The sequence below is a fragment of the Danio rerio genome, chromosome 7 (assembly GCF_049306965.1).
Source record: "Danio rerio strain Tuebingen ecotype United States chromosome 7, GRCz12tu, whole genome shotgun sequence".
NCBI classification, from domain to species: domain Eukaryota; kingdom Metazoa; phylum Chordata; class Actinopteri; order Cypriniformes; family Danionidae; genus Danio; species Danio rerio.
The window spans coordinates 29,018,624-29,042,124 of NC_133182.1; the positions used below are offsets into that span (position 1 = coordinate 29,018,624).

General features: G+C 36.4%; 1 protein-coding gene across 3 annotated transcripts in view; it reads left to right on the forward strand.

Annotated features, from left to right (window-relative positions):
• Window positions 1-21,271, forward strand: part of dok4 (docking protein 4) — a 97,496-nt gene extending 76,225 nt beyond the window's left edge. For 2 of the 3 annotated variants that reach the window (XM_692273.8, XM_073908557.1), the window contains exons 3-9: window positions 2,072-2,179; window positions 2,629-2,743; window positions 6,717-6,836; window positions 8,854-9,043; window positions 9,436-9,574; window positions 11,769-11,886; window positions 15,904-21,271. In XM_692273.8, the coding sequence (XP_697365.2) occupies window positions 2,072-2,179; window positions 2,629-2,743; window positions 6,717-6,836; window positions 8,854-9,043; window positions 9,436-9,574; window positions 11,769-11,886; window positions 15,904-16,046 (933 nt within the window). In that variant the 3' untranslated portion in view covers window positions 16,047-21,271. Of the gene's footprint in view, window positions 1-2,071; window positions 2,180-2,628; window positions 2,744-6,716; window positions 6,837-8,853; window positions 9,044-9,435; window positions 9,575-11,768; window positions 13,311-13,480; window positions 13,594-15,903 lie in introns of those variants that run through there. The other variant, XR_012383318.1, reaches the window with a different exon arrangement.
• The last annotated feature ends 2,230 nt before the right edge of the window (window positions 21,272-23,501 follow it).

Genomic DNA, 23,501 nt, shown 5'->3' on the forward strand with positions numbered 1-23,501 from the left:
GTTTCCCCCAATATATATTAAATATGTAATAAATAACTGTAATATTAAATAATTTCAAGGTTTTACTGTAATATTCTTAAACAAATATAATATTGGTCAGTATTAGAGTCCACAATAGCGAATGTAATTGATATACATTTTGCTATACATTTTAAAAGTCTTTATTAATCTATTTCAGTGTTAGTTAAAATAGTACAATTGATTGTTAATTCATGTCAGTTTAGGGTGCATTTAAAAAACATAAAGCAACAAAACATTCAATTATTAAATAAAGGAGTCATTTTTCAATTTAGCTGGAATTATCAAATGTAGTGCGCTAATCTTAACAGATGGAACCTTATAAAGTATTACTGCAATTTTTAGCAAATCACAAAAGGAATTTTTAAATTTGTTACCATTAATTCAAATGGTTAAAATACCATACATTTATTCACTGTAAAAGATGCTGGGTACCACACAGTCACTTTGTGTTGGGACAACATAAAGGAATTAAGTTAGCTTACAAATTTAAGTTAGTTGCTACAAATTTAAGTAGATTAAACAATGAAGTTGTCCCAATTGTTTTGTTTCAGTTCATTTTATAGTTAGAACAAACAACAAGTTTTGATAATTAAAAACGATTTTCTTATTTAATATCTTATATTAGGGCTGCACGATTAATTGAAAAAAAGATCGTGATTTCGATTCGTCCCTACACACAATCTTAATTCAGCTTTTCTACGATTCAGCCAATTGTATATGTATGGTCAGGAAAGAAGCATAAAGGTAACCGCACAAGTCATGCTCAGCAACATGGACACCTCCAAATGGTGTTAAAAGTGTCACATACTGTATTTATAAGGTATACTTTACCCAAAAAATTTCCTAGAAATGGGTTGCGGCTGAAAGGGCATCCGCTGCGTTAAAACTAGCTGGATAAGTTGGCGGTTCATTCCGCTGTGGTGACCCCAGATTAATAAAGGGACTAAACCGACAAGAAAATGGATGAATGAATTTACCCAAAAATAATAATTTCTGCCTTAATGTAATGACGTATTTTTGCCTGGAAGTGACAGGTCAGCTGACACTGTATGTTTACTACTGAAAGGACACATGCATGCCCATGAATGATGTGTATTTTAGTGAACAGAACCTGTATAATAAAGTTGTAAATAACATTTAGTTTGTTGCACAGTGATTGTTTGGGAGCCGCACGGAAAATATGATTTGCATGTAGGCTATGCTTTATTTTTTTCAAAGTGACGGCAGCCATGACATTAGCTGCACTCGGCAGTGAAAGTAAACCAAAAACATAATTTAAATGATCATATCACATTTTAGAGTTATAATTACCACAAGCATTTGAACACAAAGTGTTGCGCATGAAAATAAATGTTTAACAGTGTCAGTATAACTAATTTAGCCTATTTAATGTTGGGTATAATGCAGGAGAGAATCTGATGATGACAAATGTCTCTCTTTATCAGTGAAATAAATCGGCCTAATTATGTTGTCAATGACAAATGACATGCATACATGTATGGATCCATCCTAATTCAACTTAATGTGAATTAACAACCAGGACATATTTAAAGTCTGTTCAAGCCCACCATTCACAATCTGTACAAAATTGAGCATTTTAACCAACAGTGGACGTACACTTAGATCTAATATTATTGTTGTTGTTTTACCATATGTTTGAAAATAACAATAATAGCCCCCTCATATTAACCTTTATTTTACATTGACAGAATCGTCAGAAAAAATCATGACCTTGATTTTATGCCAAAAAATTGTGATTCTCATTTTAGCCAGAATCATGCAGCCCTATATTATATTGTTATCTTATAAAATTGGTTATCCTAATAACGTCTATCTTATTTGTATCAGCCAAAACATTAATATCTGTGAAACTTTTTTTACCATGCTGCAAGTCTTTAAAAAGTTGCTCAACAATTAGTCCATTGATTTTCTCATGAAGGCCAATTTCTCCTTGCCTCTGGCACATGGCGAGTGTTATTTTTGGCCTCTGTGTGATCATATGTGTATTTGTCTGTGTGTGTGTGTGTGTGTGTGTGTGTGTGTGTTTTAGATCTATCGACGCTGCTGGCTGGTGTTTAAGAAGTCATCCAGTAAAGGACCTCGCAGACTGGAAAAATACCCTGATGAGAAGTCAGCCTACATCAGAGCCTGTCCTAAGGTACACTTCTCACCCCAACAGTTCAGCCGAGGCCTAATCTGAGCCGCGGAAATGTCACAGGAGAAATGAAACATTCAAGGAAAACATTCAAGTGTCACTTCAGTTCTCCAATTATACTAACAGCCGCGTAGAGCACATTCACACAGCGCGAGCTGCCGGCCGAGATTACCAAAGCGGCAGTGTGTAAACAGATACATTTTTGAATAAATGTATCCATGCAACTTTGCTGACTCACAGGCCTCCTATTTCTGTGTGTTCGTTGGCCTCATTTGCCTTTCTTTACTACACTTTTTTGCTCCCACAAGCCGCTGTAGAGCGTGAATGATAAATTAGATGATTAAGAGAGCACAAGTGCCTTGCCAAATGATGCAAATGATGTTAGTCTGTATAACTGGGCTCTGTCAGTTTCTTCTCACTTTGCATTGAGTGCTTTTCTTGTGTTCACACAGGTGACAGAGATTAGTAATGTGAAGAACGTCACAAGATTGCCTCGTGACACGAAGCGACAGGCCGTGGCCATCGTTTTTACAGACGACACCTCTCGAACCTTCACCTGCGAATCAGGTACGTCATCTTTTACTGGGACTTGTTTTGCTGCAGGATGCTTGACTAAAAGCTGCAGTTTGTTTTGTTAAAGATTATCCCAAAAATATTTTAAGCAAGTACAAAGCGCAGGGTCAGCCCAATATACAGTGGTAAGCTTGTAATAATGTTTTCTAATTTGAGTGGTACTGGTAGACAGTAGTGGAAAAAGTACTGAAAAATATTAAACAAAGGTGCCAATACTTGCCAAACAAATAAGCACAAGTAAAGTTTTTCTCTCTGCTGAGTATTTTTTAAATACTACTCAAAGTATGAGCGAAAAGTAGCTCTTCTAAAGTAATCAAGATAGTGAATAGCAAGTATTATGCTCTGAAAATGATTCCACCTTATACCCTGTGAATGAAAAATGAAGCTAACGTCAGTGACATTTTCTTTTAATGCTGTTTCTAAGTGTAAGTTCAATTAGTTTTCATTCATGGACTATAATTTCAAACCTGCCTTTTCTATCAAAGATACTAGAAAAAGTCATATCTGCTTAACTATGTTCCTTCCTACAAAGAAACAATACTTATGAAAAATTTCTATCTAGATTTAGAGCATTTCATAACACAGAAACAGCACTTTTACAGCACAGTTACAAATGAACAGCTCCTGGTTGCATTTCTCTCTTAGTGTTGTTGGACTTAAGTGCAGCATTTGATACAATCAATCATAATATTCTCCTTGATAGGCTTGAAAATGATGTTGGTATTAAAGAAACCACATTGTTCTGGTTCAGGTCTTATCTATCTGAACGTTATCAATTTGCTTCAGTTAATGAAGAGGCATCATACACATCAAAAGTACACTGTGGGGTACCACAAGGCTCAGTTCTTGGTCCCTTACTTTTCACACTGTATATGCTACTGGTGATATGGAGTTAGCTTCCACTGTTATGCTGATGATACACAACTTTATATCTCCTCTCAACCAGGGTTGGGCCGATTGCCATCATCCATAGACAACACCACCCCGCCCCCATCGCAAACCCACTTGCGAAAATTACATACTTATTCCCCATTTACACCTATGTGTCTTAGTGTTAAAGTGGCATTTTAGAACGAAAATGATCCATATCCACACAATGTTTTACCTAGCATTTCTGAACAGCCCTCCGTCCACTGAAAATGCACATTACGCGACCATACACACACATAGCCACACACACTGTCATGCGCTCGTCTGACCTCCAGTGAGCAGTGCACATCGGACAGTTTATCAAGGATGTACCGTTGGATCGCGTCTCACTATAGTTGTTAAACGTGATATTCAGACATCCCAAGTCTCCCGAGAGTTCCAGGAGTCTCCCGCAAATGCATAGAGACTCCCGAATGTGCGTAAACGAGTGATAAATTCCCGAAAATCGTCTCCCTCCCGGTCCTCAAATAAGTCACGCATTCTTCTCACCACCGGATTCCTCCTTGCTCTTCAGACTCATCGCGCACACTCTGTCAAACCCATGCTTTTCGCATGATGACGATGTCATCGTCCATCTCGATGTTTCACATAGACATCGCCCAACCCTACTCTCAACCTAATAATTTGTACGAATTTACAACGGTTTGTGTAGCCGATATTAAAAATTGGATAACTAAAACTCCTTATTACTAAATTCAGATAAAATTGAGGCTTTGCTAATTGGACCCAAAAACCTCACACGCAAAAACCTAGAACACTGTCTATCCTTGATGGATTTTCAGTTCAGTCCTCATCTTCAGTCAAAAATTTGGGGGTGATTTTTGAGAGCAACCTGGTGTTTGAGTGCCGGATTGCAAGCATTTGTATTGTATATAAATTGAAAATCTAATTGAATGAGAACACATGCCATTAATATATGCACCTATAATAAGCCTGAAAAGCATGTTGACAGAAAACAGGTTGATGCATTTACATGCAGGAGGAAATCTGTATAACCTTGTGTAACCAGTAAAGCAAAGCTTTACTGTAGTTGTGCTGATATGTTAAGGCTTGGGTTTTGCATTTTGAACCCTGACTAACAAACTACAAGTGTCTAGCAGGTGGCACCACAAACCAAGCTTGTGCAGCACTGACAGAATACATGCAATTTGTGCATGTGTTTGAAAACATAACATTCTGTAATGCATGTACTTATTGTTTTAGGCCATTTGGTGATTTCAGTTCACACCACGTGACAAAAGTCTTGCTGTCAATCTCAGTTGTTGGAGCAACAAATAATAACTTGACTTCTTGTTGACTATTTGGAAAAGTGGCAAAAGGTAAAATCATCCGTTGAACTGCATCCCAATCATCACAAATACTACAGAACACCTATTGAAACCTGCATGGACCCAAGATTCTCAAAGAAATCAGTCAAGTTTAGTAAAGAAAAAATCATGATGTGGGGTTACATTCAGTATGGGGGCATGCAAAATATCTACAGAGTGGATGGCAACATCATACATGAGGTATCAAGACATTGGTGCTGCCAATTACACTACAAACCACAAGAGAGGGCAAATTCTTCAGCAGGATAGCACTTCAGCCTCCACATCAAAGTTCCTAAAAAGCAAAGAAGGTCAAAGTGCTCCAGGATTGACCAGCTCAGTCACCAGACATGAACATTATTGAGCATGTCTGGGTTAAGATGTAGGAGGCATTGAAGAAAGAATCTTGATAAAGTCCTGCAAGAAGGCTTTCTTTGCCATTCCAGATGACTTTATTAAAAAGTCATTTGAGTCATTGCAGAGATTTAAAGATGCAGTCCTCCAAGCTCACCAGGACTTTAAATGTTATACTGTACATTATTTCTGTTAAGTGACAAGAATTTTGTCTTAGCAAAGTCAGACCTTACTGTCCTAATTAAATAATCAATAATCAAGGCATGATCATATTTTATTTTAATAAAATGAGCGTAATCTATTTCCCAGAGATGGGTTGTGGCTGGAAGGGCATCCGCTGCGTTAAAACTTGCTGGATAAGTTGGCGGTTCATTTCGCTGTGGCGACCCCGGATTAATAAAGGGACTAAGCCGACAAGAAAATGAATGAATGAATGAGTGTAATCTAGAAGCCTTTGCCTTTCATATAAGCCACTTCTGATACCAAATGATCAACTAGAAGTCAAGTTATTATTTGTTGTTCCCAAAACTTAGATAGGCGACAAGACTTTTGTCAGGTAGTGTACAGCAGACATCCTTCATCTTCTCATCAGTGACATGCACTCTAGACTGTTCTGCAGTCATTAAATGTAATGATTTGTGTACAATGTGTACAAACAGTGCATGTTTGTAATAAAGGAAAGACAGTAAAATTGCTATGTAACTCATAGCCGCTGGAATCACCACATTCAGCTATATAGTCAACAGTCAACTATATGCGAGGATAATGGATTTGCTGCAAGTAGTGTTAGACATGCAAAAACAAAAGTTAAACGTATGTGTGTGCGCCTGTATTTGTACTACGAACATGCATCAGCATTTGTTTCATTCATAGTTTTAGAAAAGCATGTATAAACTCCACAACAAATACATCAAATAAACATACTTGGTATTTTGACTAAAACTGAATCTGCTTTATCTATGTCTGTCTTTGTCACTGACTGCTGTTTATCTGACATAACGCAGGAGAAGCAGACACGCATGTGAAAACTGTGGGTGGGGAGAACCAGTCCATTTACATTTAAAGGCACAAGCAACAAAAACAACTACAATGTCCTCTAAGCTTAAAATTCACATACAGTATTCAGCAGGATGTAAAAATGATCTGATGGGAATTTTAGCTGTAACTTTAAAGACATTCTGGAGACACCAAAGTCTTTATCTTACAACTTGTTAAAGGGGTAAAATAGAAGCCCTTTAAAGGAGCTCTCGTTATTGACATTAACATTACAGTCTGATCTCTTACTGTCCTCTAGCGTATGTTTTATTCATGTAGAAGGTAGATTGAAAGATCACGCTTGAATTTATTGACATGATTGAATCTGCTTGTTCTCTCAGAGCTGGAGGCTGAGGAGTGGTTTAAGACCTTGTCTATCGAGTGCCTGGGGACGCGTCTGAATGACATTAGTCTTGGAGAGCCAGACCTCCTGGCCGCTGGAGTTCAGTGTGAACACACAGGTATACAGACATTTATACTATTGCTTGCATATAAGCTTGGCTCCTGTGGCTTGTTCCTCTTCAATGACAGAGCCTTATGTTTTTATAGTTTTATGAAAATATGGTAGTGGTTAATGTACACTTACAATCACAAATATCTTTAAAAAAATATGAAAAAAAAACTAGTTGCAGATGCCAAAAATGTAGCCTAAAACCATGTTTACACCTTAACATGTTTCATGGGATGACTTACCTATGCCTTTATATTTTATAACTTCAAAATGTATTTAAGAATACAATAAAAAATGAGCAAAACTGTTAAAAATTAAAAAGGTGAAGCAAGATATATACTCACCGGCCACTCTATTAGGTACACCTGTCCAACTGCTTGTTAATGCAAATTTATAAACAGCCAATCACGTGGCAGCAACTCAATGCATTTGAACATGTAGACATGGTTAAGACGATCTGCTGCAGTTCAAACCAAGCAACAGAATGGGGAAGAAAGGTGATTTAAGTGACTTTGAATGTGGCATGATTGTTAATGCCAGACGGGCTGGTCTAAGTATTTCAGAAACTGCTGATCTACTGGGATTTTCATGCACAATATTACAATAGAATGACAACAGAAAATAGGAAAAACATAGCCTGGTCTCATTTTCTACTGTGACATTCGAATGGTGGGGTCAGAATTTGGCGTCAACAGCTTGAAAGCATGGCTCTATCCTGCCTTGTATCAATGGTTCAGGCTGGTGGTGGTGGTGTAATGGTGTGGTGGATATTTTCTTGGCACACTTTGGGCCCATTAGTACCAATTGAGAATCTTGTCAACACCTCAGCCTATCTGAGTATTGTTGCTGACCATGTCCATCCCTTTATAACCACAGTGTACTCTGATGGCTACTTCCAGCAGGATAAGCCATGTCAAAAAGCGTGAATCATCTCAGACTGGTTTCTTGAACTTGAAGAGTTCTCTGTACTCAAACGGCCTCCACAGCCACCAGAAATCAATCCAATATAGCACCTTTGGAATGTGGTGGAACGGGAGATTCACATCATAGATGTGCAACCAACAACTACTGTGTGATGCTATCATGTCAATATGGACCAAAATCTCTGAGGAATATTTCCAGTACCTTGTTAAATCTATGCCACGAAGAATTAAAGCAGTTGTGAAAGCAAAAGAGGGTCCAACCTGGTACTAACTAGTAAGTTATGCGTAATAAAGTGGCCGATGAGTGTAGAATCAGACTTCATTATAAGAGGCCTTTCTATAAAATGAAGCACACAGATAAATAAATAAATAAACAAAACATTTAACATATGAACACAAACCACCCTATTGCTCTTTTCCGGTAATATAAACAAAGGGGAATTAAACTACCCTAAAGATAGAATTGTTGATACAGAAAATAACATGAAGAGAATGGGCTGATTGTAGGTGACCTGTTCGTAAAAATGACCTCAAACAGGAAAATTAGATAAATAAAAATAATAATAAGGTAGCATTTCAACAAGCCACCTTAATGTTTCTGATAACATACAAACTTGATTGATTGATTGATTGATTGATTGATTGATTGATTGATGGATGGATGGATGGATGGATGGATGGATGGATGGATGGATGGATGGATGGATGGATATTATTTTATATACCAAACCCTATTCATATGTCTGAATGTAAAATTTTATCTTTACATGTGGAAACTGGCTTGAAAGTAGTAGTATAAATAAAATTGATTATATGTGACCTATCCATAAAATGACACTAAAACCAGTTAAGAAGGGAAACCAGATGATTTGTATAAAAAATAATAATGATGTGCTGTGTCTTATAGGAATGTTCTTTTACCGTAATAAACAATGATTCAGCTTCACCTGCAAAGCCATAAACTATTCTGTACATATTGTTAACCAGTAAACATGTTACCGCATATATATTGCATTTTTTCTGTCAGAATTATAACTTTAAACAGTTTTCAGTCCTTTAAACAAACTTTTACCTTGATCTTTCTCTCACCGTTTTTCCTCTCAGAGCGTTTTAATGTGTTCCTGTTGCCCTGCCCAAATCTGGACATCTACGGTGAGTGTATGATGCAGATCACACATGAAAACATCTACCTGTGGGACATTCACAACCCTCGCACCAAGCTGGTAACCTGGCCGCTTTGTTCGCTACGCCGATACGGACGAGACGCTACACGCTTCACCTTCGAGGCTGGCAGGTATAAAAATAATCAAAACACCATTAAAAATTGAAAGACAATTCACAGGAACTTGTAAAATGTGAATCTCAGTCTGATGTGGTCATGTAGGGAAAGCATGGAGGAAGCTATTGAACCATGGTGGACCTCCTAAAAGGGTTTATTGAGTGGATTACAGGAAGTTCAGTGGCAGATTAGGTGTTCTTATCTGTCTCTTTGCTTTGATTAAATAATAAAAGACGATTCACATCACCAGCTGGATGCCCTTTGTTGGAAAAGATGAGAGAAAATTCGGCGTTTGATATCGCACTGACCCCTAGTGGCTGTTAATATGAATCACACAAATGTTTAGCGTGTATGCGTTTTTTCTATGCTGAATTGAGTATTGAGTGTTAATCTTGCTTTTTTTTTAGGATGTGTGACAGTGGGGAGGGCCTGTACACTTTCCAGACACGGGAAGGAGAGCAGATCTACCAAAGGGTCCATTCTTCCACGCTGGCTATAGCTGAGCAGCATAAGAGAGTCCTCATGGAAATGGAGAAAAACAGCAAGGTAATCGAAAGAAAATGAGACCACCCTAAAAATCTCTAATTTAAAATTGGAAATAGGCTGTTTGGATTCATTTGAAACACTTTTCATTAAAACCTTCACAGTAAGCTGCGCTATATTGAAGTGCCCATGAAATCAAAACTGTTTGTTAGTCTGTTTGGTTGTAATTACTCTCCCCAAACCCTTTCCCCATCTTTCTGAATGAAATGCCGGCTTTAGTACATCTATTCAGCTCGCAGTAGAAAAATAAGCCACACCCGCTGTTTTATCGTTTAATATTCAGTTTCTCTAGAAACTACGTCACAATACAAAAAAACAAAAACAAAAAAACAGTCGCACCTTAAACCTTAACTTTAAGGTCAATGTTATAAACACGTGACTTCAACTATGTCTGTAGAAATGTTCAAAAGATGCTCTTTAGGAAAAGTCTCAGATTAACTATTAATAAAAAAATTCTGGCAAAAATATAAGGGTGATCGCGAGGTCTTAAAAAGTAATAAAAGAATTGATAAATCAATTTAAAGAAATTCAACACTCTAAAATTAGCATTAAAACGTCCTGAATGCTGTTTTGCAAGGTATTAAATTAGTATATTTTTTATTTTACAATGTATAATTGTATGCTAAAGTTTGCCTGAACTTGCATGCATGAAATCAAGATAATCCTACTAGATTTGACATCACGCTGCTTTGTTTTCTGTTGTAACCAAGGCATTGCTGTTGTTCCTGCTGTTCTCAAAGAGCTTAGAATCACTAAGAGGCGACACTTAATAGAACGTTCCATTGTAACAGCTGCGCCGAGCAACAGCCCCATGATTCCGCCATCCTGGAATGAAAGCGATCGGCCATCCATTGAATCTTATTGCTGTCGCGATGGCAAGCAGCTGCTTTGTACGTTTGTTTTTTATTTATTTATTTATTTAAAAAGGCCATTAAAGCTAAGATACAACCTGAAAGATGACAATGCAACACTCACTATCACAATCATCAGCACTTTTAATAGTTTATTTTACAGACTTATAATATGCTGTTGTTCTATTAGAATTTTCATTCCGAAATGGCAGACGCATGGAACTAGTGGCATCTAGTGGCTGTTTACCAAATCGCACCAGCGTGTCGCCTCTTGGTGATTATTAGCATTTTTATTCATTCATTCATTTTCTTTTGGCTTAGTTCCTCTATTAATCATGGGTCGCCACAGCGGTATGAACTGCCAACTTATCCAGCATGTTTTACGCAGCGGATGCCCTTCCAGCTGCAACCCATAACTGGGAACACCTATACACTCTCATTTACACACATACACTGTGGACAATTTAACTTACCCAATTCACCTATACCACATGTCTCTGGACTTAACGTAGTAAGTCTCTGGAAACGTAGTACCCGGGGGAAACCCACGCAAACACGGGGAGAACATGCAAACTCCACACAAAAATGCCTACTGACTAGGGACTCGAACCAGCAATGTTTGGAAAGAGTCTTAAAAATGCATTAAAATGTATTAGTTTCACTCTTTGATTTCTATATATACTCAGAATATTAAATTTGATAACATTTATGATGATTCATAATGATATTTTATTGTTGGAGTTCAGTGCAATAATAATTCAAATAACATTAAGAAAACTCTTGCTCATCAAGACATTTGTTGTATATATTAAATATTGTAAAATACTGTAACTATTTAAAACTGTTTTACTTAAAGTTATGTAACTTGTTGCTATTAAAAGGTTTTCTTTTCTTTTCTGTAATGTATTTCTGTGATGACAAAGCTATTATAATCCATGTGGAAAACAGTTGTGCTTAACATTTTTGCTTTTTGCAAAAATGCATTTATTTGTAACGTAAAAGGCCCACACACACACACACATGTATTTTACATGCTCCATGGAAATAATGTTTTTTATACTGTACAAAGTGTATATTCTATCCCCTAAACATAGCACTCACAGAACACTTATGCCAGTCTTTAAGCATAGTTTGGTATGTTCTTTAAGCTATTTAGATATTTAAGAACACATTAAACCCGCTCATGTCTCATTATAGACACACAGCGCTTATTAAAACAGGGCTGCAGAGATTACAGTCCAAAAAACCTAATTTTCTTCCTGTCATACAACAGCTAATGCCATGTTTTTTAAAATAATTAAACTAATGCAATTTCTGTCCGTTTTCTCTTTTTTAATCTCTTTTAGCTTTTATCCAAGGGTCCAGAGGGGACGTCCTACCCTTGCACCCCAACAGCAATCTTACCACGAAGTGCTTTCTGGCACCACATCACCGGATCACAGGCTGGAGTGGACTCTGCTAATGGTGGGATTTCATCTTGTTGATTTATTTCATCATCTTTATAAACAGGTTATATTTTTCTCACTGAGGAGGCTGTCAATGCATAGCAGAAACACAGCTGCTGCAACAACTGTTGTCAAAATAAATATGAAAATCATTTTTAATGGTTTCCACCAAAAATATTAAGCAGCACAAACTTTACATCTGTGACAAAAATATGGTCAAGTAAACTATTCTGCATTGATTCTAAGATTATTAAAATTCACCGTTATTCTCTCTTGAATGGATTCAGACCTTTTACAAACAGCCATACTCTGCTTCTTATTCTAATTCTTTACATGTACCACTCAAACCTAAAATAATCATCATAAAGTTAGGAAAGTTTTAAACAGATTACAAAAGTGTTCATTTAGTGAGCTGTGGTTATAATAATCTTGTGATGTAAAAAAACAGGGTTGCCAGGGTTTTGCACAAAAGCTAACACAATAACATTAAAGGGCACCTATAATGAAAATCATCTTTTGTAAGCTGTTTGGAGAGAACTGTGTGTAGGTATAGTGTATCCACAGTCATACTGGGGTGATATAAAGACAGCTTGTCTCTTTTTTTAAATTTCCTGACTTTAAAATAGAATCCAAATCTCTCCCATTTTGAGGCCCACCACAACGTGACATAGGAGTGTGGTTTCCCCACCCACTGGATTGATTGACAGCCACATTTAAACATGTCACCATAGTAACGGGTATAATCATATCAACCAGACAGGATGTGCACAAAGCAACTGTTATTAAAAGATCTGTTCAGCTCTCTGTGATCATCAATCATCATCAAATGTGATCAAGAATGAGTTTTACAAGTATAAAACATTTTTTAAACAGAGCATGTCTTTATTACCACAGCCGCATGTCAGTACAATTGTAAAAGAAGACGCTTCAATCCCGGTTTGTGTACGTAAATAAGGTTTATTTTATACATTAACATCCATACAACAGTGGATATTAGCGTCTATCCTGTCACATTTGCCGTGCAAAAACAGTGGTGTGTATGACTGTGTGTGTGTGCTTTTTTCTGTAGTATTTCTCACAAACATTACATGAGATCAGCTTCCTTCATGTCTGTCACTGTGCTGTTTATCTGACACAGCCGAGGCGGAGATTGAGGCACACTCTGACAAGCACATGGGAACGGTGGGCACGGTGAACTAGCATTAAAGGCACAGGCAACAAAAACAGCTACATAGTCTTCAGAGCAGAAAATTCCAACATTCTAAAAGGCATAATAAATAATCTGATGGATGTTTTGAGCTGAAACGTTACAGACACATTTTGGAGATACAAAAGACTTATCTTAAATCTTAAAAAAGGGGTAAAATGGGTGCCTTTTAAAACTCAAATTATGCCACTACCTATTTATCAATTTAACACTTTAAATCATTGTATAAATCAGGGGTGTCCAAACTCGGTCCTGGAGGGCTGGTGTCCCTCATAGTTTAGCTTTTGAACTTCCTTCAACGTAACTCACTGGAAGTTTCTAGTATACCTAGAGAGAGCTTGATTATCTGGTTCAGGTATGTCTAATTGGGGCTGGAACTAAAATATGTAGGACACCGGCCCTCCAGGTCTGAGTTTTGGACACCTCTGGTATAAATTATACACAGGGTTTCTTCTTTGAAGATAACTAAATATTAGTAATTATACAATTTTGTTATCATAAACATTTAAAGATATATTTAAAAATTAAACAATTAAAATATCAAAATGTTAACTGATTTGTAAATCAACAGATAAATCTGCATGTATTTGTAACAATGCTGGAGAGTTCTACCAATCTAATCCTACAGAAACAAAAACAGCCATTTATTTCGTCCCTCCTCGATTGCCTCTGCACTTGACAAAAGTGGGTTTACTCCGTTTCATCATCCTAGCACAGTTTTATCAATGGTAGAATATAAATATAGTCTAATTAAATATTTGAATGCAACCATATAAAATGATTAATGCAACTTGTCAGATTTTTAACTCACAGAATAAAAAAACAACCCCACAGCATCTTAAAGCATCTGTCAAAAACAGCATCTGTCAAAAATAGCCCAATTATAGGAGAAACTACAAACTTGGCAACCCTGATAAACCCAAATTGCATAACTCACCTGAATATAGTTGCTGCTTGAAGGGATACAGTTCCAGCATGAAGTAAATGAGAGTTATTATTTATATTAATTATCAAATTACTATTACATTTATTAACATCTGCCCCAATCCTAAACCTACCCCTCACATTAACATAAAAATAGGAAGAGGTGTATAGTGTCACAAAAATGGGGGCGGTGCAGTGGGTAGCGATGTTGCCTCACAGCAAGAAGGTTGCTGGTTCGAGTCCCTAGTCAGTTGGCATTTTTGTGCGTAGTTTGCATTTACTCCCCGTGTTCACGTGGGTTTCTTCCAGGTGCTCTGGTTTCCCCTACAAGTCCAAAGACATGCACTATAGGTGAATTGGGTAAGCTAAATTTTCTGTAGTGTGAGAATGAGAATGTATAGGTGATTCCCAGTGATGGGTTGCAGCTGGAAGGGCATCTGCTGCATAAAACATATGCTGGATAAGTTGGCTGGGCAACCCCTGTTTAATAAAGCTGAAAATAAAATGTTTGAATGAATGAATATCCCAAAAATTGTGCTACATTGATGTGCCCAAGTATCTTCACCTGTGTCCTTTATATACCTGACTGTGGAATCAGAATTTTTAGGAAATCAGTCAGCCAAATTATTGACTCTGGTTTTATTCACATTAAAAATGTTTACTAGTTGCTCATGTAGTATAACAGTAAACTCTGGTAAAAAAAACTGTGCTGCTCTGTCTTTTTACTTTCGCATCTTGTAATACAAGTAAAACAATCCAATAAAGGCAGAGCAAACCATCACAAACAAAAGGGGTGGGGGGAAATCAGCAAATGTACACAACTAAACATACCAAATTATGGCTCTTACACTTCAATATTAAAATATCAATAGATTCGATACCAGCTTTGTATATTTTAGAATCGATTATCATATCAAAATATCGATATTTCAGTAATTTGGAGAAAATATGTAGTTTATTGGAAATAGAAATACAGCGGAAAGGAACCACAATTACCCTAGTTTATCTGATTAATGTCAACTTAGTCAGAACTACTTGTCCTTCCGCCTGCTGATTCAAATGCGTAATTTGGTACTGTACAACTGCAGAGCACACTAGGTAGCCACTCAGTCCGCTGGCACATGTTGTTCAGTCATGCTGTCATTGGATTGGGTGACCGCAAGCCAAGTTGTGTGGAGCTTCTTCACTTCCATAAACTTTAACGATGCGGTTTGTGACACGTGTAACAAAACAGTGAGGTACTGTGGTAAATACCACAAACCTAATCAAACATCAACAAATAAATCACAAGGCAGAATATGACAACATCATGACTAGGCGGTCAGAAGAGAAGGGCAGGAAAGGCACAGGTGCTGCTAGGGCGAGACAGACATCGCTAGCAGGCAGGCACTATTCAGGTACAGAGGGAGAAAATGTGGCGATATGGCAGTATTTTGGGGGTTTTGTGACAATGATAAAACAACGGCAGTTCCCTGAATTCTTGAAACAAATTTGTTTTAGAACTTTGTTTATGAAATAAGTAATGAACTAAATAAATGACCAAAATGTCTGCAATAGCTCAGCTTGGAGTAAAATCTGTACACTACTTGTTACTTTAATTTCACAAACTGTCATTTTAGAGCAAAGTATCGGATCGGTATCGCCGATACTCGCCTTCATTTTACTTGGTATCAGATCAGATAGGAAACCAGTGGTATCGCACATCACTGCTTAACAACATGTGCACAAACACTAAAAAGTAGCCTAGAGCGCCACCTGCTGTTAAAAATGAAGCTCAGAATCTATTCAAAAGCAAATAGCAATACATTTTTAAAAATCTCAAAATTGATGCAGGGCTGTTTTCTCAAAAAAAGAAATTATTTTAAACATTAGACCATCTAATTGACACGTCTTCCCCTCATTCAGGTGACCTCTACGGTGATCCTCAACCAGGAATGGACAGTGACCTCTTCTCTAAACGCCTTCCTCCAGAAAGACACTCCACACTTCCTATGGGCCGTGGCTGCTCTCAACCCCCGACACATTACCCCTCGTACCCCAGCGAGTGAGCGGCTCCGCAGTGAATCCTTCACGTTTTTCACCTCCTGACCTCCCTCCACACTGCACTCTGCCCTAAGTTTTTTCCATCAGCTCTCCTTCAGCAGGGGAAGATCCATGCTGCCTCGGTTCCCCCTGAGCCTGCCAGCGACGCCGAGGGCACGCACTGTGGAAAGAGGGAACGCACTGGGAAGTTTGAAGGGCGCACAGACCCTTCATACAGACACAAAAAAAAAGATGGAACCGGCTCACAGTGCAATATGGTCACTCTTGGTGGGAGTAGAAACTCCACTGTAGGTTCTTCTTAGTAGTATCTCTTATTCTAACTCTTAATCTCGTGCACGCTCTTCAACCCTATGCATGGTCCCCCATGGTAAACAGCTTAGACACATGTAGAAAGCCCTACACGTCTAAGACACAACCACTGCAGCCCTGGTGGAAGGGCCCTCAGAGGATAACACTCCTGCTCTCCAGTGTGAGTAGAAATCCAAAGTGTGTTTTGATCAGATGCTTTAATTTTCATTTGATTGGCATGTCTGACGGAGGACTCTGTGGAACTGGGAGCTGTTTCTGAGAGTGGCATTTTGGTCGTCTGGTTTGTTTCTCCTTTTCTCTTCTGTTAAAGTGACTTAATGGACAGCTGTAATGCCGTCCCGCTCTCCTTGTCATTATGAAGAAAGCCATTGGACGGAGGTGAGGGACTCGCTTGTGCACTTTGTGTACTTGTTGATCTTTTCAGACTCGCTGGTCCACTGTTTTATTGGGACAATGTTTTGAGGGTCAGAGATCCGCGTTTAGAGGGGAACAAAGATTATTATACCCATCTGAGGTGGAGGAATGAATTATTTATTTATTTATTGAAGTTTACCAACAAAGCACAAGACAGATTGCGGTGTATATTAGTAGGGTTTTCCTTAGCAGCTCAGCAGTTCTGTATGTAAAAGGGTTTGTACTGGCATTGTGAATGAGGAGAAAAACATCAGGGCTTTTCACACTTATCAAGTTAACCCTGAGTCATTCTAAATCTTCACGTTTCATGCTGCTTATTATTTATACTAGGTAAACAACTACTCCTGGGGGATTTGTATGATTGCTTAGCCCTGAGTTGATGTCTGCATTATTTCTTCAATGATTGGATGAATGCAGCACATGACATGACCACAAGTCTTTAAGGTTTTGGTTCCTGTTGTTGTATATTACTCCAAGCTAACATTTTTATGTAAAATGAATGGACTTTTAGGATTATTATTATCTATTTTGACTGTTTGACTGTTTTCCCTGAAAAACGAGGCAGTTTGTAATGTATCTGTGACTGTCCAAGGCACAAGATCGTGACACTTGATTGCTATCACTTGCTGAATATCTACCCATATCAAAATACAATTGCGTTGTTTAACACTGTATCACAAGTTTGCCAATTTTAACAAGTTTTGGATCTCATAAGTAGGACCAGACAGAATCTGCAGACATTTTTTTACTATTTATGTTGAGAATTTTGTAAAAAATCTGCGGATTTATGCACAATTATTTTGGAAGTATCGTAACTAAAAGCGTAATATACGAAATAAAAACAATAGCTTTTATACTTTTATTGAATGTTCACATTGCAAATCCAATTAGATCCACTTATTGGGTAAACAAAGCAAGTCTCTCATATAATATCTCTACTAAAAGACAAAAAATGTTACTTTAGGAACTGTATTGTAAATAAATCATTTTAATATTACTATTATTACATCACAATAATATTAGTGAAATTAATAAAAAAAACTGAGTAAATATAAATTTACACACATTTACAGAAGTTCATACATAGACTCAATGATGGCCTCAAAATCTGTGGATTTCTGCGTTTGCATATTCTGTGCAGGCCTAGTCATAAGTTAGATGTAGATTAAGTATTAAAGATTACATGTTGCCTTAGCCTGATCTCAAAGGAAACATAACTATTTAACTTTTTGTCAGTTTAGTGGCTAATTCATACAAAATGTATGATTTTTAAAAGGAGGCGTGGAACCAAATAAACTACAATGTACAAATGAAATTGTTGGAATTCGAATTGCTTCTTTTCCACTATTGTCCTAGGTAAACTTACTCTCCATCAAGACATTTCCCCTTTTCCTTTCCTTTGATGCGTTCAAAATAATGAACACATTCTCTTATTGACTGCGTAATTCATTGTGGCTACTTTAATTTTAATTTAGCATTTTTTTTTTAAAAAGCTAATTAATTTAACTAAAAAGTAACTTGCATTACATTTTAAATAAAGTAAATTCAATATTATTACTTTTTTTAAAAACGTAATGCGTTATTTTACTTGTTTCTTAGAAAAGTAATATTATTACACAACTGGGGTTACTTGTAATGCATCACCCTCAACACTGATTAAGATAATAATCCTATAAAAAAAAGCACAGCTATCTCAAATTCAGACTTCAGCAGCCAATTTTCAGCCTTGAGATCACACTGAGGTAAAACAAAGATCACTATGATAGTGTTTTCGAAATAAAACAATTAGCTATGAACAATAGCATCTAATGGTGTCTTGGAAAAAAGCAGTTGGTTATTAAAATCAGTGCGTATACATTAAATCAATTAGAAAACAAAACAGTTATCAAATACGCATGTGTTACATTATGTCTAGATCTTTGCATATTGAAGTAAAAGAACTGATCCAAGGCATCAGAATACCATTGATTTTCTAAACTGCCATTAAATTGCAGAAGACATCAACTTATCCAAGCTTTTCACAGAAAATATTCAGCTTTAATCAGTAACATTTTCTTAAATATTTGTAAATTAATGACAATTTTCACACTAATTTAATGGAAAACATCCACCATTAATTACATAAGACCATTACATAATGATATACACCCTAGCAGCACTGATGTTTGACAACTAACTCTATTCTAGTTTCTTTAACCTTTATCCAGGGTTTCCAATCCGAGATTGAGAATGACAATATGGGTATTAGCAGAGTGTGAAAAGCCTTACTGTATCTTAAATAAAGTGGTAGGCCTCAAACGATACATGTTTCTTGCTTTCCAATGATTTCCATGAAATTAAGGGTGCCATAATTGCTTTTATTTTTTCAGCAGACATAAATATTGTGTAGCTCACTGGCAAGTTTCTCATTAAGGCATTCATTCTCAGTATGAAACCCATTATGATGGATCTGCAGATAAGCAGTTAGCACAAATTGAGCCAAGTTTCTCATGCAATCTGTTGGAGTTTGATCAAGCTGGTTAGCCTTTGCTAGTTAAGCTATTCTGCTCATTTCTGTTGTGTCGAATCATTAATATGTGTCCCAAAGGTCATAAATAAACTCAAATTGGCTAATGTAGATGATCTATAAATGATTTGTCTGCAACAGAATTAACTTTGTTGCCTTTTCTGATTGAGCTTCAGTCCTGAGGGTTTGACTGTCGTTCAGTGCTAGGATTTAATAGACCATTTTGAGGGATGCACACAGTAACAATGAGCCTAACGTATTTCCTGTTTTACATTATGGATTTCCATAGCTTCTGAGAATCCCAAAAGGTCTTCATATTAATAAATGATTTTTTAATAGCTGTTTTAAAGTTATGATTGAGTTGCCTCTTGTTACAGTTATGAAATAGATTGATAACAAGCAGGAAATGTTCATGAGCCAATGACATCACCACATTGAAATGGTCTATAAATGACGTCATGCGCATTTAAAAGGACTTGAGATGATCTGATTGTCATGATTTTATTTTTTGATCATAAAAACAGAGGATTCTGCCAGGTGCCCATTGTGAACATTTGTTTTCATCAGTAGTTTATTTAAATTTTTTTGATAATTGTTTGATTCTTTTCTTAATGGTTGCCAAGTCATCAATCAGTGTGTATTGTTGCTAAACTCTGCCCACATAAATAACTGTACTCTACCATTCAAATGTTCAGTGTCAGATTCTTTTTTTATTGAAATGTATTCAGCAAGGATGCATTAAATTGATAAAACATGAGAGTAAAACTGGTATATCATCTTTGACATTACAGGAATGAATCACATTTTCAAATATATTAAAAAAAGATCAACGTTTTTATATCACAATCGTTATTCTCAACGATGGTACTGTAAAAATGCATTTTGGGCAAATACATGCTGCCTTGGTAAGAGACAGAAACATCAAATCAAAACTTATAAACGTATACGGGGTGATTGTTCTAGAAATGTTTTCCTCTATGTCTCTGTTTTGCAATTTGCACATTTGTTCCTAACAATTGCTTTACATTGCTGTATTTTACAAATATACAAAAACAACAGGATTTTCTTAAGTTGTTGCTAAGTAATCCACACATTAATAGTGCACAATTCCTTATGATTTATTATTATTCTTCTAAAAATAATTGATTTCACTTGTAATTGAGCATCCAGCTTGAAATAAATGGGTCACACTTTATTTTGATGGTCCGTTTGTTAAATTTAATTTACATTGCATCTACATGGTCATAAGTAGACTGATAGGTTGAGTTTAGGGTTTGTGTAAGTTGACATGTACTTGCAAAGTTTCTTATAGTCAGTTAAATGTCTGTTGAAGGAGCAGAATCAACAGATATTAAGCAGACAGTCTACTAATACTCAAGTGGATCATCAAAATAAAGTGTTATCTAAATTTGTAAATAAACAGCCAGCAGGTTCACTGGAAAGATTCTGGACCTAAGGGTATGCTTTATTGACACTATGCTTAACAAAACAAGGATATCCTTCACCTTTTTATGAGACAGCAGCACTACTGCTGAAATTATTGATGATTTAAGATGTGGTAAAATCACAAGGACTCTAGTAATTAAGATCCTTAAGAAATAAAGTACATGGCATCATAAATAAAGCTTCAGTGCTCTGTATTTATAATGAGAAGCGTGATGAACATTATTTTTGCTGCTTGTTCACACTTCTTTTTTAAAATGAGCTGAATCAACACAATTTTTGAGCTTTTTTAGGGGGCAACTTAATTGTTTTATGTTTAGTCTACTTAAATTTGAAAAAATTACTTAATGGATTTGTGTTGGGACATTATGAAGGAATTGTGTGGAACCTAGAGATATTTACAGTGATGCTTCGCCAGTTCAGTTCTGACTGACATCTGAGCATGAGTAGAAACCCTTTGCATGAGTTTTAATTGCTAAATAACATGTGTGTTCTGTAATATTTGTGCTAAAATATTTTACAGATTTTTTTTTCAATAAAGTTTTTTTTATTAAAACAGCAGGTCGTTATGATCATTTTAATGACAATTAGGATCGCTTAAGTCAAGAGGTACATGGCAATGGCTGAGATTCAATAGTACATTTTTTAATGCTACAGAAAAAATCTGCAAACTGATTAACAGTAAGTTTCCTTAATATATACAATGAATAACCAGAAAGTGACTTCCCCATATTACCCTCCATAACACTGCTCTTTTTCTATTTTAGTCACAGCCATATCACCCTGCAGCCTAAAACCGGTTACTCACTAAAGCTAAACAGGGTTGAGCCTGGTCTGTACCTGGATGGAAGACCACATGAGAAAACTAGGTTGCTGTTGGAAGTGGTGTTAGTGAGTGGTGTTCGTGTGGCCAGCAGGGGGCGCTCAACCTGTCATCAATGCAAGTTCTAATGCCCCAGTAAAGTGAAAGGGAGCGCCGTCTTTTGAATGAGAAGTTAAGCTGAGGTCCTGACTCTCTGTGCTCATTAAAAATCCCATTGCACTTCTAGTAAAGACTAGGGGTGTAACCCTGGTGTCCTGGCCAAATTTCCTCCATCGGCCCTTACCCATCATGACCTTCCAATCATCCCCATCTACACAATTGGCTCTATCACTGTCTCTGCACCTATAGCTGGTGTGTGGTGAGCACACTGGCGCAGTTGTCCTGTGGCTGCAGTCGCATCATTCAAGAAGATACTGTACACTGGTAGTGTTGTGGAGAGACCTTCCCTCATGATTGTGAAGTGCTTTGGGTGTATGACCATACATGATAAATGCACTCTATAAATACACATGACTTACTTACTTACTTACTTATGTACTTACTTTTTCTGTTGACAATACGATCCCAGTGGATGTCTTGATGTCAAAAAAACACATTAAAATTAAACAATATCTTACATTAACATGTAAAATCGGTGTCAAGAATCAATTACAGGACAGTTCTGTAGTCAAGTTTGGTGTGTTTTGCCAATGTTAGATGTCAATTTGATGTCATTTTGACATCAAGGTAATTTACACTCATATCATGGATACATAATAAAGTGTGAATTTGGAACTGAAGCTTTCAGATGAATAAGCTTTTGTAATATTATAATACTTTTTGTGTTCTTATTACTTTGGTGGACAAAAGGACATCAATGTTTAGTTGTCAAATGGATGTCAATCTTCTGACATAACCTAATTTTACAGATTTAAAAAAAAAATGATTATACTTGATTCTGAAAGGATAGAACAGCCTGTAAATCATGTACTAAAAAACTGATGCCATTTTATCAGCATAATCGCTCACTTTTGTCATGCAGAGTTAGCGTAATTATATTTTGCAACATTTTAGCTGACTATCACTCATAATATTCTCCCATATTAAGTAAAAAGCAGAAGCCATAAGGCATGGATGCAATTTAGCTATTAACTCCTCCCTTTTTCCTCTAATGTTGTTTCTTCCTCAGTTAGAGTTAGCCATAATCAGACAACAGCCTCTGTGTCAGGTAAAAGCTTTTCTGTACTTTGTCTTACCTCATCAGCTCATTATTCATGTCTCAAGGCTTTTTACTTATCTGAGTACACATGCATGTTTAGGTTTATTCCTTATATACTGTGGTTAACATTTAATTATTATCTTGTGTTTGTTGTATTATTCGATAATTTATTATAAATAGATAGTTATGATAATGTTTTCGGCAGAGAATCTGTATGTGAATCATTAATGTTATAGCAGCAAATCAGATTTTATGTTTGTTTGTTTGTTTGTTTATTTATTGGTCATATTTTATTTTAAGGTACAATTTCACTATGGTTAACAAACTATTAACTATGACCTTTAGCTTAATAATCTTTTAATATTTTGCTTATTATGAAGGTAGTGGTTAGATTTAGAATTTGGGATGTTTATAAGTACAAATAAAAAGCCAATATCTTAATAATAGGCAAGTGATAAGCCACTAATAGTGAGAATTGATACTTAAACTAGAGTGTTATTGTTATTATCATTATTATCATTATTATCATCATAGAATATAGCTTTTTTATTTAATACTATTCCATTTCACTCCATGGTCAGCGTAGAGTTTGAATTCTAGAATTAGACATGTGGAACGGATTATTGAAGTAAGCCATATATCTATATCTTCTCTATACTTTTCAATAATTTATTTCTGCTTTTAAGTGGATGATGCTTAATTGGTGATTTGTTTCAGATTTGAGCAGCTGTGTCACTTTCACAAAACTCAAAAGGAAAAAGAAAACT